The sequence below is a fragment of the Rana temporaria genome, chromosome 11 (genome assembly GCF_905171775.1).
Source record: "Rana temporaria chromosome 11, aRanTem1.1, whole genome shotgun sequence".
Classification (NCBI taxonomy): Eukaryota; Metazoa; Chordata; class Amphibia; order Anura; family Ranidae; genus Rana; species Rana temporaria.
The window spans coordinates 122174503-122192092 of NC_053499.1; the positions used below are offsets into that span (position 1 = coordinate 122174503).

Here is a 17590-nt window from a genome sequence, read left to right on the forward strand (position 1 = left end):
GCAGTAAGCTGGTCTCATGTGTGGCTTTCTGGGCGATTCCAGGGATATCCCTCCTCGTGGAATATTGGGGTGATTTTCGTTATGGGAAGAAGGGAACGTTGACGGGGATATCATACCGATACCGTCACAATTGGTTGGTAGCAGTGGGATTTTTCCCTTCTATTCCCCTTCACACCCGGATTCCAAGCAGACACTGGAAGAACTACTGGAAGTTCGTGGAAGGATTGCTAGCAACAAAACCAAGCGGGTCATCATAGCAGAATCAATGGAGCTAGACCAGGAGGACGGGATTGCAGCAACGCCAGCAGTACAAGAGATGGAGACACCAGTGATTCAGGAGGAGGAATCGCCAGCCAACAAGCTAATGAGAGAGAAGCTAGCGTGGTTCGGCCCGAACCCAACGCCAGATGTGGTACTGAAAGTGATGGACATGTTAGTAAACGCAGAGCTACAGAAGGCTAAAGAAATAAGAGACGCAGAGCTACAGTTAAAACTGGCAGCAGTCCAACAAGCAGCCGCACCTTCTACGAACAGTGAGTACAGCACAGCAGACGCAAGGAAGATTCCGTTTAGCGCTTTTAAAGCTTTTGATGAAAAGGACTGTGAGATTGATAACTTCCTGGCGGATTTTGAGCGACAATGTAACCTGCACCGAATAGCTAGAGGAGACTGGGTTTCAATATTGTCAGGCAAACTGTCAGGCAAAGCTTCTGATGCTTTCCGGACCGTGCCAGATCAGGATATCCATAGCTACGCCCGGGTTAAAGAAGTGCTCCTGGCTCGTTATGCAGTAACCCCAGAGTCCCACCGACAGAAGTTCAGGGACTCACGCAAAACCACGAAAGACTCTTATGCGGAATGGGCATGCCAATTGTCCCGGTCGGCCTCTAACTGGGCTAACAGCAGCCAGGCCACCACCGCAGAGGACATTTTGCAACTAATGCTCCTGGAGCAATTTTACAATCACATCCAGACGGACGTCAAGGATTGGATGAGAGATCGCAGGCCCATGACTCTACCAGAGGCCGCGAAGTTGGCGGATGAATATGCAGATACTCGCAAGACGAACCAGGTCACACCACAGGAACAACCTCCACCACAAACGGTGCCCTCACACCCACCAACCGCTAGATACCAACCTCCTAACAGACCGGTGACATCTAGCCCTCGCTATCATCGCCAGGAGGGCAACGAACAACACTGCTTCCGGTGCAAACAGCTGGGTCACTTCAAGCAGAATTGCCCCATGAATGACAACACCAGGTCAAATTGGTCTCAACCTGGGTACCGCCCACCAGCAGCAGCCCATTGTGTAGACTCGGCTTGGGATCCAAAGGAGCTGGGTCAGGAAGAACCATTGGGCACCCCTTACGAAGCCCTCATGGTACAATCTGTTATTACGGACAACAGGGAACACCATTGTCAGCTGGTCAGGGGCGACAGCCCTGAGCCGGAGGGGCCCTGGAGGGAGCTGGGCAGAAAGAGGCACCGCCGGCCACCCTTCAAGAAGAAGAGGTCCTGGAAGCCGTATAACAAGCTGACCTGGGAGGAGAAGAAGCGACTGGAGGAGAGGGAGTCGCAGCGGGCGTCCCAGATGCGTGCCGAGATGTTCGCCAAGGGCCCACCGGTGGCCCCTTACACCACCACCCAGTTCCTGATGATGAAGGACCACGTGGAGAGCCTGCAGGACATGAGCAAGCAGGAGCTGATCCGTGAGTACATAGAGCTGGAGGAGTGCATAAGCCGCAGGGAGGAGGAGAACAACCACCTGAGGTCACAGCAGCATGAACTGGAGATGGAGCTGGAGAAGCTCCAAGAGGAGAACCGGCGGCTGCGGAGGGAGCAGGGGGTGGCTGACCTTATGGGGCTCTGATTCCCCTCCCCCCCCCCCCGGACTCTGAGCACCAGTGCTACAGCATTTCAACAAATATAACTTTTTATTTTTATGAATCTCCTGGGATTGTCACTTCAGAGCCATAACCTGCCCCCTCCCATAGCGGGACACCTAGACGGCGGCGCACAGACCCATTCGCTGTCTTCACACTGACTTCTGGTGACTTTGCAGATCGCACAAAGACTTGGGGACTGACCGGCGTGTGATCTGACGACCCGGTGACATACCTGAGTCTGAAGCAGTTGCCAAGGGAGGTCAGTCATGCCAAACGGAGTTAACCTCTGACTAATAGCTCTGAACCCGTCAACCCTACTGGACCAGGGAAGGTCCAACCGGGTTTGCCGGAGCAGGGAGCAAAAGGGGGGCCATTGTGATACATTTGCCTATATGTCTCAGTTTACTGCTCCCTGCTAGCCAGGTTATTGATGTGCTAATGTCCCCTCACTATTTCTAAAGGTTAATTGATCTATTGTGTTGTGTGAAGGAGAGCTGGGTTTAAGTGGCTTGGGTTAATTATTCTGATTGCTTCATTGTGGTAATTATCTCTCTATATGCGGGGTCGAGCGGTCTGGTTGATGTATTCAGTACAGCTAGTGCTCAGCGTCACTGATGTCATTGTCTAAAGAAAATGTGTTTCAGCATCGGCCCCGTCGTGTCTACCTATAATCTGTATGGAAGCCCCAGTGTGAGGGGGGCGGAGATTTGTCATTGTAACAGTTTTGGAAATGACATATAAGCTGTGTGATATAACATTAAAGTCTGTGTTGTTCAAGCAGTAAGCTGGTCTCATGTGTGGCTTTCTGGGCGATTCCAGGGATATCCCTCCTCGTGGAATATTGGGGTGATTTTCGTTATGGGAAGAAGGGAACGTTGACGGGGATATCATACCGATACCGTCACAACCAGAGACCAGGACCTAGTGGTCATAGTGGAGCACGGAGCCAGAACTCGGGGGGGGGGAGGGTGGTATCATAGAGGAAAGAGACGGAGAAATATAGGTAAAAGAGAAAAAAACATACATTCGGCCATAGGCCTGTAAAACAATTTACAAGCAACCTGAGATAGTTAGCGACATTATGGGGAATAGCCCCAACCGGGTACAAAGTCCGGAATTGTATTTGCAAGGGTACCCTCCTCCGTAGAGAAGAAGTAGTCTCGCAACTGAGTGGCATGGATAGCCGCCCAATCCAACCTACTAAACCCGCAAATGCAGGTCAACAAAATATAAAAATATGGAACATTTTTCTATTTCAGTCGGTCCCGAACAGCAAAGAGTCCATGTAAAAATGATAAGGGATAAAAAAAAAAAGGAGAAAAAAAAAAAAAGGGGGGGGTAATCAAGGTGCAGGCTTTAGATAACTCCTGCTGTAGCATAGCTGAGAAGCGAGCTAACAGGACTGCATTCCCAGAATATGATGTTGGTTGAGGTGTCATTGAATCTGGGCTGGATTGGCTAAACACAGCCTCAATTAGCTCAGCCATGTTCCTATCCATGGATGACATAGGGGAATCTGCTATCTCCTGCATGCCTCTGTATGTGGCAGGTGATGGGGGCTGTGAGAAAGACTCACCCTGCAGCTCTGACCCCTGTTCTCCCGATGACTGTGAGGAGAAGGGATCCCTGGGATGGTCAGCCTGGATCTCCTCGTCCCCCTGCTGAAATCTCTGAGTCCTGGAGGCCTGGCTGCCTCGTGTATCGACGCAGCCCGGCGCCATCTTGGAATTCGGCTTGTGTCCGGGGGAGGGCCCCGTTCCTCAGTGGGGTTTAGCCTGCGTTTTCTGACCTTTTCTAGGTTGACCCCTCGCCCTCCTATTCATCACCGCCGTGGGCCACCGATCGTACCATTCCCAGAGCCGGAGAGCCGCTGCCTGCTCTTAAAATAGCTGTAGTTGGCGGGGGGTACGGAGCTCCCTCAGAGCACGTCTGTCCTCGGGAACCCGCACATGCGCACCCTTCCCATCAATTTTAACCATCTTCCCTGTCCCTGCTGAAGAAAAGCAGGCCCAAACCATGATGCTGCCACCACCATGTTTGACAGTGGGGATGGTGTGTTCAGGGTGATGAGCTGTGTTGCTTTTACGCCAAACATAACGTTTTGCATTGTTGCCAAAAAGTTCGATTTTGGTTTCATCTGACCAGAGCACCTTCTTCCACATGTTTGGTGTGTCTCCCAGGTGGCTTGTGGCAAACTTTAAACGACACGTTTTATGGATATCTTTAAGAAATGGCTTTCTTCTTGCCACTCTTCCATAAAGGCCAGATTTGTGCAGTATACGACTGATTGTTGTCCTATGGACAGAGTCTCCCACCTCAGCTGTAGATCTCTGCAGTTCATCCAGAGTGATCATGGGCCTCTTGGCTGCATCTCTGATCAGTCTTCTCCTTGTATGAGCTGAAAGTTTAGAGGGATGGCCAGGTCTTCGTAGATTTGCAGTGGTTTGATACTCCTTCCATTTCAATAATATCGCTTGCACAGTGCTCTTTGGGATGTTTAAAGCTTGGGAAATCTTTTTGTATCCAAATCTGGCTTTAAACTTCTCCACAACAGTATCTCGGACCTGCCTGGTGTGTTCCTTGTTCTTCATGATGCTCTCTGCGCTTTAAACGGACCTCTGAGACTATCACAGTGCAGGTGCATTTATACGGAGACTTGATTACACACAGGTAGATTCTATTTATCATCATTAGTCATTTAGGTCAACATTGGATCATTTAGAGATCCTCACTGAACTTCTGGAGAGAGTTTGCTGCACTGAAAGTAAAGGGGCTGAATAATTTTGCACGCCCAATTTTTCAGTTTTTTATTTGTTAAAAAAGTTTGAAATTTCCAATAAATTTCGCTCCACTTCATGATTATGTCCCACTTGTTGTTGATTCTTCAAAAAAAAAAATTACAGTTTTATATCTTTATGTTTGAAGCCTGAAATGTGGCAAAAGGTCGCAAAGTTCAAGGGGGCCGAATACTTTCGCAAGGCACTGTGTGTGTATGTATGTGTATATATATATATATATATATATATATATATATATATTAGGGCTGTGCAAATTAACTTTTAATTAATCGATTAATCTTTAATTTTTTTGATCGATCAAAATCTATTTGATCGATTAAAATTATTTTGATCGGTACTCACCTCTCCGCCAGCTTCAGGGAGTTCCGTCGGAGATCCAGTGACATCACGGACACCGGCGGGGCTTGCCGTGTTCATCTGAAGGGCTCCTTTGCTGTGCCTTCATATCTGCATGTCGGCGGGACCTCACTATCTGCCACACGCAAGGGCTGTTACACTTCCCTCTATCACTTCCCTCTATCAACCTGGGATTCTACAACCATCCACTGGGAGTTGTGATATTTCCCTTCATGGGACATCTACATGCCGACGGACTGATGTTAACCTCTCCTCATCTGGATTCAGCAGTGGTATCGTTGTACACATTTTTATACCAGTATCATACTTAGCTACATGTTTTTATGACTGCTTTTGCTACCGTTTGGTATTACTCGCACCATTTTTACAGTTTATGTAGCTACATCGATTTTATCTCCAGTGCAATATTTATTTGGTTACCTACTTGAAGACTATAAAAGTTTTAATGCTATTCCCATCGAGCGCTGCCTTTGTTTGTTTTTTGTATCCTGCTATCCATTTTTCCAGTTTTTGCTAGCTGCACTGGGAATCAGCCTGCAAGGAGATCAGCTAAAAGTAGTTGGATCTGTATGTGCGTTATAATCGAAATTAGTCGATTAATCGATTAAAAAAAAACAAAACAATTAATCGAACAGAAAAATTTTGATCAGTAACAGCCCTAATTATATATATATATATATATATATATATATATATATATATAGACCTAACTGTAATTGTATATAAAATGCACTAATTATCTATCAAAAATGGTTTTACGAGGGGCTAAACCTTTAATCCAATTTCTAAGTTTCAGCTTTTGTAAATTCCAAAAGCCAGTATAAAGGAATAATAGTGGTAAAAAAAAAAAAAAAAACACTTCTAGGTTTAACCAATATTTATTTTTTCACAATTCTCATGGCAAGGGGTGTCCTATGCCTACATACTTTTGCTAATAGGTTTCCCATCTCAGAAAGTTGGGAGGTATGCCTTTGCCCTGTGAATAGGCACCACTGTGTCATTTCACAGAGCCTACCTTCTTAACTACAGACAGAGGTTCTGAGGAGGAGTTTCAGGAGACAGAGGTAATACAGGAATCACTGCTTGCAGGCAGCAAGGTGCTATGAGATATGCAGTCCTTAGAACGTGAACAGCAGAGGGGAACCTGCAGGAAATTCAGGAAGTTGTGGTAAGAGATGGCCAGCAGACAGGTAGCATTTAGAATATGAAATTACTTTTCAAGCTTATATTGGATATTTGATTGTTAAAAATAACTGTTGATTGTATTTATAGTACAATGTTCATGTGAAAAAATGGAAGTGTATGCTGTGACTATAGATCTCCATTAATCTCCATTAATATAATATGTTCTGGGTGCACACTGTAGGGGATATCCAAGCAAGCATATCCAAGTAAACATGAAGGTCAGGACACTCACAGATACAAAAAAGCATAAATAATGCAAAGCTTCATTTAATGATGTTTTGGTGGGTCACAGCCTTGATAATGTTGGTGAATAAATCCTTGGATTGCTTATGCTTTTTTGAAATACCTGTGAGTGCCCTGAACTTCATGTTTACTTGATATTTATATGTACCGCATACAATAAATATTTGAACTGTTTACTTAGCTGTTTGCTTGCAGTTGCACTTTAACTAGCTTTGAATATAGTGTATAAACGAGCACATACTACCTATGTAAATATATATCAACCAGATAAGGGAAAAACACTTATAAAAAAATCTCTAAATTTTTTTAGGCGATACATCGAAATACAGATAATTGATGATGAAGAGTACGAGAAAAACAAAAACTTCTTTATTGAACTTGTGGAGCCAGAAATACAGAGAGGAGGTAATATAGAAAAAAAGAAGAAAATAAAGAGAACCAAATCATTGATAAGAGTGAATAATTGGATATCAAAACACATTTAATATATATTGGGTCCACAGTCACCTATTATATTTGACTGATTGTTTACAAACAGACTAGAGATTCCTACTCTAACTTCTTTATTCAGGTGAGTCTGGAGAAAAATGGGTGGTGTGCACCAAAGAGAGTGGTGAAGAGATTGCTGGAAGTCCAAGCTTAGGAGAACACCGCAAGATGGAAGTGATCATTGAAGAATCTTATGAATTCAAGGTAAGAGATATTGAGTTGAGGAAGGGTGTAAATGTAATTGGTATTTCATATACCAGGGACTCTATATCACAGCTATACTGCTGTTTTAAACAAAAAGCAGTATAACACAGTCATGAAGGCTTTTTGAACCCCTATAGGGAAACAGAGCCCTGACTGATGGGGGCATGGCCAGGTGCTGGACAATTTGTATGATCGCTAAGAATTGGTCAGACTATGGGGGATGGGCTGGGCCTGAGCTCAGAAAAGTTATTGCCCCAGGGAATTATGGGCCTTTTAGAAAAACGTGGCTGAAGATACTGCCTACCCTCCCGCCCCTTTTTTATCTTTTGGTATGTCACAGCTTGCTGCGGTTTCTTGACCTTGCCAGCAGTAAAGTTGCTATAATGGGCTAAGCCCTCGATGTAAAATGGGAAGTAGGCTGTCTATCTAGTAAGGGCAGGCCCCCCATTTTGGAATTGTGTGCTCACAGTGCAATTGTGACTGGCACTGGTTTAAAGTGTTAACATGTTGTGTGTTGGAATTTAAATAAAGCTGTGGCCTTGCCCTTTCCAACCTAATGTTTGTAAGGGTGTTTATTAAATGGGGTGAGGAAGCAAGGATGTGGTGAGGGTGGAGTTTACCCCCCCCCCATTATGTTACAGATGATTCATACCTAGGCCCATTGCGCCTCAGCAGTCATGTTCTTTACAGTTGTGCACTGTGGTCTGCTGGCGTTGAAATTTGGTGGAGTGCAATAAAATTGAATGGAAGGAAGAGAAGAAGCAACATAACCTTGCTTCCATTTTGGAACTGTCTGCTTCATTAAGCAGAGAGAACCCTGTGGGGCACACCTCTGGCTCCACAATGAGGCCTGCATTTGATGGGTGGGCTGTAAAATGCAGGCTGCGGTGAGAGAAGCTGCACAGAGTATATCAGACTGGATAATGTTATCTGTTGTAAATTTTCCCCTGAGGCCCCGTACACACGTCCGAGGAACTCGACGGGCAAAACTCATCGTTTTGCTCGTCGAGTTCTGTGTGAAGCCGCCGAGGATCTCGGCGAGCCAACTTTCCTCATTGAACAACGAGGAAATAGAGAACATGTTCTCTATTTGGCTCAACGAGTTTCTCGTCGGCTTCCTCGGCCGAAAGTGTACACACGACCGAGTTTCTCGGCAGAATTCAGCTCCGATCGAGTTTCTGGCTGAATTCTGCTGAGAAACTCGGTCGTGTGTACGGGGCCTAAGAGTCTTTAAATGTCAATATTCCTTTCACTGTTGCCATCATTATTTGGCTCCTGCTTTATTCACACTGTTTTGTCACTATGTTCTCTGCCTTGTTTTTTCTTTTGCGTTTTTTTTTTCTGTGTGGTGACTTTACCTTGTCTCCTCGCTCCTGCTTTTCTTCTGCTTTGCCATATTGTAATCTTGACAGCTATTCATTCTCCTTTCCCATTATGCCTGGTGATGCTGAAAACATTACCCCAGTCTGTAACCTTTACATTGCTTTATACTTAACCTGTACTCCTTTGCTTTGCACATAGAGCACGGTAGACAAGTTGATTAAGAAGGCAAATTTGGCTTTGGTTGTTGGAAGCAGCAGCTGGAGAGAGCAGTTTGTCAGTGCAGTAACAGTCAGCGCAGGTAAGTGTGTAATGCATATTGATTGTCTGCATGATGTTTATCTCAGGACAAAATGCACTTGATCACACAAACAAATGTAATACACAGAGCCATGCTTATTTCAGTACATGAAAAACCATGATACATTTAATGATATGATATACACTAATTTCCAATATGCTTACTACATTTTGCAACAGTAGTCTACACCTACACATGCTTTTCACTATAATCCCGCATCCATGCCACTAACTTCTTTCCCTTTTCCCTACCACTCTTCCTACTGGCATGCTAATACCGCAATGCTTTATTTTTTTTCTCATATCCTCCTCTTCTTTTGTCCTTTTGTTTTTCTTTTCCTTTTTTTCCACGGCTGTTTTCTCTTTCTGGGCCCCCTCCTTCCTTTTCTGCATGTCCCATCCTGGGCAGGCGATGATGATGATGAGGAGAGCAGTGAGGAAGGGCTGCCCAGTTGCTGTGACTACATCATGCATTTCCTGACCGTCTTCTGGAAGGTTCTCTTTGCCTTTGTGCCCCCCACTGAGTACTGGGGGGGCTGGGCCTGCTTTCTGGTCTCCATCTGCATCATTGGGATCCTCACTGCTGTCACTGGCGACCTGGCTGCACACTTTGGCTGCACTGTTGGGCTGAAAGACTCCGTCACCGCTGTGGTCTTTGTTGCTTTGGGTACATCTGTGCCAGGTATGAACTGTACTGTCAAATGGAATGTTGTTAAAGCTGATTTACTGTGGAGGGTGCAGTTTATCATAGATGATTTAGATTTTTTACTTTTCGAGATGCTTCCAATCCTATGCTAAACTTTTCAACAGCTATAATTCCACTTTTAGGGCCGGTTCACACCATAGAAACGAAGTCCGGATGCGTTCCAGATGCTTTTCTGCATGCATGTTTTTGACACGTTTTGTGTTCCAGTTCGTGTTCCAGTTCGTTTTTGACACGTTTTTGGTGCATTTTTGATGCAGTCCAGTGCATTTCCCCCCTCCTTTTTTCTTAACCTTAAATGAGGACATGTGTGTTTTTTTTGTGTTCCAGTGCGTTTTTGATGCATTTTACAGAGTTCCAGTGCAGTAAAAATGCAGCATGTTCTACTTTTGTTTTCTGGAACTGCAAGCACTGGTGTGAACTATGCCATTGAAAACCATATAACCTACTTTCCATTCATTTTTGATACAGAAAAAAAATGCACTGGACTGCTTGTGGTGTGAACTGGCCCTAAAGGAGTTGTACAGACAAACTATGAAACATTCTTAGTGGAGGCAGCTGCGTCACATTTTACACAGAAGCCAGCCAGTATATTGTTATAAGAAGGAAAGTGTTCTGTTTTCAGATTACATGCAGTCTGTTCTCTGCGATTGGTTCTTATATTAATAAAAAGCAGTTTATAAGGGCCATGAAGTAAGAGCCTTAAGTAAAGCTATCTGTTTCAAGTATAAACATATGGGGTATGCTTTTGAGGTTCCGACAAATGTTGCCACTTCCGACAGATGTGCTACAAGCTTCATGCTAGTTAATCACGAAACTGAAAATAGAGGATTTTATAATGCCATTTAAAGTTGAACAGGCAAAGGCCAGCAGTTGTGAAAAAACAATAGCAGCAGTTTGATATTGTTGTTCTACTCCTTTTTTTAACCACTTAAGGACCACCTAACGCCGATATACGTTGGCAGAATGGCACGGCTGGGCACAGGCACGTACAGGTACGTCGCCTTTAAGAGCCCAGCTGTGGGTCGCGCTCGCGCATGCAACCCGGTCCGAAGCTCCGTGACCGCGCCCGCGGGACCCGCGGACCTGATCGCCGCTGGTGTCCCGTGATCGGTCACAGGAGCTGAAGAACGGGGAGAGGTGTGTGTAAACACACCTTCCCCGTTCTTCACTGTGGCAATGTCAGTGATCGTCTGTTCCCTGATATAGGCCCCCCTACAGTTAGAAACACAAATGAGGTCACACATAACCCCTTCAGCGCCCCCTAGTTAACTCCTAAACTGCCATTGTCATTTTCACAGTGCATTTTTATAGCACTTTTCGCTGTGAAAATGACAATGGTCCCACAAATGTTTCAAAAGTGTCCGATGTGTCTGCCATAATGTAGCAGTCACGAAAAAAAATCGCTGATCGCCGCCATTAGTAGTAAAAAAAAAAAATATTAATAAAAATGCCATAAAACTATCCCCTATTTTGTAATTGCTATAAATTTTGTGCAAACCAATCGATAAATGCTTATTGCGATTTTTTTTTTACCAAAAATAGGTAGAAGAATACGTATCGGCTTAAACTGAGAAAAAATAATATTTTTTTTATATCTTTTTTGGGGATATTTATTTTAGCAAAAAGTTAAAAATATTGCATTTTTTTCAAAATTGTCGCTCTATTTTTATTTATAGCGCAAAAAATAAAAACCGCAGAGGTGATCAAATACCACCAAAAGAAAGCTCTATTTGTGGGAAAAAAAGGACGCCAATTTTGTTTGGGAGCCACATCGCACGACCACGCAATTGTCAGTTAAAGCGACGCAGTGCCGAATCTCAAAAACTGGCCAGGTCCGGGTCTTAAGTGGTTAAGTGGGGGTTGTACAGTTGAAATTTCTTGGTAGGAAAGGCCAAAACTTTGCACTGTTCTCGCGGGATTTAAAAAGCTGGTAGAGGGTCCTGTATGCCAGTTGCCCCTATCCAGTGCCGGGACAAGGTCATCCAGTTCCCAGTGCGAACATGGCAAGCTCCACCCCCCCACACACACACCTTTAGATAGGGCTAATAATGGTGTAAGGTTAGTTATGCATATAATGTTGGTAATCCACTGAAATATTACTAGCATATCATCCAACTTTTGAAGTTAAAATGAGGAACATTTCAGGGAGAAAGTGGCGTGTGGTGCAGCGATGAGTGGGTGTGGTTAAAATTATGATGGCTGGGAGGGGGCAAACTGACACCCCCTGTGTGCCTCAACTTCTACACTCTTTAATTGCAGAGGGAGTGCCTGGGGATGTACACATGCGGGCCATGATGTGCATGTGAAAATGCTTGTGTTAGTAGATGTGTGGGGGTGCCATTAACAAATAATGGCACTGCCACGTGTCTACTAATAGACAGTGGTGGTTATTTACTAAAGGCAAATCCACTGTGCACTTCTAAGTGCACTGAAATTGCACTTGGAAGTGCAGTCACTGCAGATCTAAAGGGGAACATGCAAGGAAAATAAAAAACTATTTTTTTCTTGAAAATGATTGCATGATAAAATCAGCAGAGCTTCCCCTCATTTCAGGTCTTTCCCTCAGATCTACAGCGGCTGCACTTTCAAGTGTACTTGTAGTGCAGAGATGATTTGCTTTTAATAAATAAACCCCAGTGTGTTTGTGTGTGTGTTAAGAAAGCCACAATTTTGTGGCTAACCTATTGTGGTAAACCTAGCCTTATATCACACTGGTGCACTGTGGTTTGGCCACAGTGTGATTGTATGTGCAGTTTTTCCTGGGTTTTAGGTGAACTTCCATTGAATTCTATTACACAGAGAATTTTCTGAAACTGCATCAAAGATGCAGCATGCAGGACATTGATGCACTTTCATATACACGCACTGTGTAATGGAGTTCAGTGGAAGCGCACCTAAAACCCAGGTAAACCGCACATACAATCACACTATGGCTAAACTGCAGCGCACCAGTTATTAGGGATAAGAAAGAGTGAATTGGCAGGGGATCTGGGTAGTAGGAACATGTGTTAAAAAGCTGAGTGAAGGACTGTAGAGAAAGTGCTAAGGCTGTATTTTAGGGACAGGGCAGTTAGTAGAGAACTAAACTGGGATGGAAAGGGTATCAGCCAAAGGCTGCATGGAAACTGGAATGTCCAGAGTTGAGACCAGAGGCTGCAAGATATGCAGTGTAGATTTATGGACAGATGATAGAAGAAGGTGAACATTACTGTGAACAGCAGAGAGGAGCAGGAGAATCTGTGCTGACTTACGATTGTGCAGGGAAAGTAAAGAGACATGCTGGAAGGGAGATGAGCCGGACTAAGTGGTGACCAACAAGGAAGACTGAAGTGATCTGGCAAGGAAGGAGAACAAGTCGACAGGGAGAGGGGAGCATGGAAGGAGAGGAGTTATTAATGGGATAAGGCAGAGTTGAACTTACTGGAACTGAAGAGTCTTGGGAATTGATTCATTACGCAGTAACAGGAGGGAGAATGACAGTCGCTCCTGTCAGGCAGGAATAGCAGCAGAAACTTCTAGTGCCCCCATTAAAGATTTGGACACCGCCCAAGAGTATTAATAGCATATTAAACAAAGTTATTTTTAGAAATCATTATATCAAACCGAAAAAATATAGCCAAAAGGAGTTAAAATTGTAGTGGAGAAATTACCACTTACACTTGTGGTCAGTGTAGGGTCTTTATTCTTAGGCCTTGTACACACGACCAGACATGTTCGATGAAAATGGTCCGCGGACCGTTTTCATCGGACATGTCTGCTGGGAGGTTTTGGTCTGATGTGTGTACACACCATCAGACCAAATTCCCCGCGGACAGAAAACGTGGTGACGTGGCGGCGACGTGCGCGAACCAGGAAGTTCAATGCTTCCACGCATGCGTCAAATCACTTTGACACATGCAGGGGATTTCGGTCCAATGGTTAGGTGTAGTAACCATTGGACATGTCCAACGGACAGGTTTCCACCGGACAAGTTTCTTAGCATGCTAAGAAACTTTTGTCCGCTGGAAACCTGTCCGCTCGGCCGGAAAACTGTCCGCTAGGCCCTACACACGGTCGGACATGTCCGCGGAAACTGGTCCGCAAACCAGTTTCAGCGGACATGTTCGGTCGTGTGTACGCGGCCGTACATGGGTGGACAGTGTAGTGCATTAAATTACATTGGTGGTTAGTGTATAAACGTCCTCTTTACATTGGTGTTCAGTGGATAAATGACCCTTTACATTTGTGGTCAAAGGAGAAATGCCCCCTTACATAGGAGATCAGTGGAGAAATACACTGACCACATTGGTGGTCAGTGGAAACGTGACCCTTTACATTGGTGGTCAGTGAAGAAGTACTCACCCAACATTCATGGTCAGCAGAAAAATGCCTCTTTTAATTTTTTTTGAAGGGTGTGGGTGGGAGGTGCATTCATCATTCAATTCAAGGCAGAGTATATTCTGTTAATAGTGGCTCTAGTTAAGCAGCTCCCAAGCACAGGGCATCACACAAGATTCAAGAATTGGAAATATTAATTTTACTGTAATGGTCTAGAGTTACTCTAGTATAATAAAATAAATATAGCAAGCTCCAAAATCTATACTTGGAGCTGTTCTTGTTGCCAGAACTTCTCACATTGCTAGTAAGAAAAGTGCACACTTACATTACAGAGGAGATGCTGTACAGGTCCCATGGCTGCTGACTGTACCTTGTGCTTAAAAATTACAAATGGAATGTAGGGCTGGAGATAAATCTGTTCCAATGGCCAAGTCAGTTTCCACTGCCCCAATTTACAATCCCCATAAATCTGTGTACATTTTTCCCTAACATTGATTTAGGAGAATAAAATTAGGGAAATATCATATTATTTACAAACTGTGAACTGACAATTCGATATATTATTACCACACAAGATGGATGCTGTTCCTTCTAGAGTTCAGTGACTGTGGTGAATATGTTGTACATATCTGAAATACGAAATTGCTTGAAGGCATTTCAGTAAGATTCAGATACATACCGTGTTTCCCCGAAAATAAGACCGGGTCGTATATTAATTCTGGCTACAAAAAACACACTAGGGCTTATTTTCAGGGGATGTCTTATTTATTTATGGTATGTACAAAAAAATTTCTCCCCCTGTCAGCTCTGGAGCCAGCATTGTGAAATTCTGTAATCCCAAAAATAAACCTTTGTTTAAAGACCTTATAAAATGATGTAATCCGTTCTGTAAAAAGATAATATCATGTGCAGTGTGTCTCCTTGTGTAACATTATTGTGGAAAATACCTTACTTACAGTGCCGCTTGCCGCTCACGTGAGCCGCTGAAGCTCTTCTTCCCTACTCCAAATACTGCAGAGGGAGGGGCCAAGATCCCCAATGACGTCAGCCCCATTCTGAGTACTGCAGTGGGTAGGGGCTTAAAGTTTTATTTAAAAAAAAAAATTGCTGACATCAGCCGGGAGGAGAGGAGAAAAGCTCCGGCGGGTCACGTGAGCGCCCAGCAGTGCTGTAAATAAGGTATTTTCCACAATAAAGTTACAAAAGGGAGACACACTGCACATTATATAATCTTTTTACAGAACGGATTACATGTTTTTACAAGGACTTTAACTAGGGCATATTTTTGGGGTAGGGCTTATATTGCAGCCATCCCAGAAACTCACGATAGGTCTTATTTTCGGTGTAGGGCTTATTTTCGGAGAAACAGGGTATATGTGTTTTATTCACAGATAAGCAACAGACAACTACATAAATACATTCACCATAAAATAAATTAACGGGACTCTTCAGAGATTTACATGTATGAATGTATTGCCAGACACCTGTCATATCCAGAAACATGAATGCTGTCTTGTATGGCACATTTGATATTGGTTTCCAAATGCAACTATATAATCCTGATTATCCAAAGGCAAATATAATTTTGACCTTAGGTCGGTATAAGTCTGATTTTGATGAACATGTAAAAAATTGGCTGAAATCTTTATTCATGTTACAAGACACATATACTGTATGTTATACATTACTACACTGCAGATATGTAATTGTATCTTTTATTGTTTCCTTAGACACATTTGCCAGCAAGGTAGCAGCAGTTCAAGATCCCTATGCTGATGCTTCCATTGGTAACGTAACGGGTAGCAATGCAGTTAATGTTTTCTTGGGTTTAGGAGTAGCATGGAGTATTGCTTCTATATTCTGGGCTGGAAAGGGCAAGACCTTCCATGTGGAGCCAGGGAGCCTGGCCTTTTCCGTAACTCTCTTCACAGGACTTTCTCTTGTCTGCCTCAGTGTTCTACTTTACCGTCGACGTCCACCTGTAGGAGGAGAACTTGGAGGTCCTCGGATTCCAAAAGCACTGACTAGTCTTCTTTTTGTTGGCCTCTGGTTGGTGTACATTTTAATTGCATCGCTAGAGGCATACTGCCACATCTCTGGCTTTTAATGGAAAGTGTGCCTCAAAGAAATGAAATACAGCTGTTCTATGAAATGTGTCTTCCTAGAATCCTTTGGTCAGTTTGAGTACAACATTTTAGCTCTTTGTATGCGAAAACAAAAATCACAATAGAGACAATAACAATATAAAACTGCCTGGTGCAAAAGATCTTAGCTCTTTACGGTGTTGTCTTCCCATTCTTTTTTTCTGGTCCTCAGACAATTACTTTTTTTCTGCCAAGAATAAGACTGGAAAAACGGACCTACCTTATCTTCTTAATTTTGGAAAGCACTGGTATATCCAATATTTTTTTATGCGATTATTTCTGTTCTACTTTAGGATTATAATGACATGGTGAGGTGATAAAGATCCATTACAACAGTGGAATCCACCTACTACATCTGGAAATGTTAGTGAATTTGCAGACACAGATGAGTGATATCTGTCCTAAAGATGTTGTTGGGCCACAAGCGCCATTTGTCTTCTGAGGTTATTGAAGCAGCACAAACTGACAAAAGGACATTCATATCCAGGGCTTCCATTAATTAATGGGATCTTCCACTGTGAGGAATTGCTTTTAAATCTTCAAAAATGTTGGATTATAGGGTGCCTCTTATTTTAGCTCACCTACAGGTACCTGTATTATTGTAGCTGGCAGAGGCCATGGTACTCAACATAGCAAAAACAAAATAAGACGACAGGTCTGAAAAGTTTCAAATATGTTTAAAATGAATATACAGTTTCTAGATGGTACCAATGGCCTGAATCTCCCAACCGCTTCTATATCTCTTCGGGACATGAGTTCTAAGCCCTCAACAGCTGAGCTCCCAGTTCTACAATGCTGTCATGGCCATGTTAAGGAAGTCTCATAATTTAAATGGAAGACGCACAAGGAAATGTAATATGTCCTTGCTTTTGATTTGTACTAAAGTTTCAGAGAAATATTCTGTAAAATGTCAGTTCAAAGCACTAGGTTTTACTCCAAAAAAAAATTGGGTTAAACTTGGCATTTATCAGTAAGGTAAAATGTAATTTGAATGTTCACAAAATGTAGGGTAGATTCCAAAAACTGACTTTTAGGGGAAAAGATCTTTTCCCTTGAGTCTAAAAATATTTAGTGAGTCAGTAATGTTGCTAAAAAAGGAAAATAAATGAAGTGTAGACATCAGAGCATATTCCAAAAACGTTGGGAGATGCTGTTACCCTTTATTGCATTAGCATGGAAATACTTTATATGTTAATGACACAGTAAACCTAATAATCTACTAATAACAATCAAGAGTATGCATGTAAACAACCCAATATTTCCATAACTTATATATATTTGACTTATTTACAGTTGTATTAAGGTTAAAAGCAGCCTATTTTATAATAGGCTGTTTTTGTTTTTAGGTTAAAAACAAAAACAAAACATGGAGGCTGGTTATCAATGCTAACCTTTGTTTCTGAAAATGCTACTGTAGTTCCCTGTCTTGCTGACCTTCCTTCCTCAATACTTTGAGTCACCAACCTGAACCTGAAGTAAGCAGATCAGCACTTCTGATTCTTTTCTGACATTCCTGATTCCAATACTTGTGTAGGTTGATGACTCAAAGTGTTGGAACTAATTGTTCAGCATTATAGGTAAGCAACTTGCATTTCCAGAAAGAGGTCAGCAATGGCAGGCTGCATATTTCTTTGTTGA

General features: G+C 43.2%; 1 protein-coding gene across 3 annotated transcripts in view; it reads left to right on the forward strand.

Annotated features, from left to right (window-relative positions):
- The window catches only part of LOC120917602 (sodium/calcium exchanger 1-like), an 81255-nt gene extending 64008 nt beyond the window's left edge, over positions 1 to 17247 (forward strand). For 2 of the 3 annotated variants that reach the window (XM_040329018.1, XM_040329017.1), the window contains exons 3-7: positions 6783 to 6877; positions 7044 to 7165; positions 8687 to 8786; positions 9195 to 9467; positions 15539 to 17247. In XM_040329018.1, the coding sequence (XP_040184952.1) occupies positions 6783 to 6877; positions 7044 to 7165; positions 8687 to 8786; positions 9195 to 9467; positions 15539 to 15915 (967 nt within the window). In that variant the 3' untranslated portion in view covers positions 15916 to 17247. The remainder of the gene's footprint in view (positions 1 to 6782; positions 6878 to 7043; positions 7166 to 8686; positions 8787 to 9194; positions 9468 to 15538) is intronic. The other variant, XM_040329019.1, reaches the window with a different exon arrangement.
- The last annotated feature ends 343 nt before the right edge of the window (positions 17248 to 17590 follow it).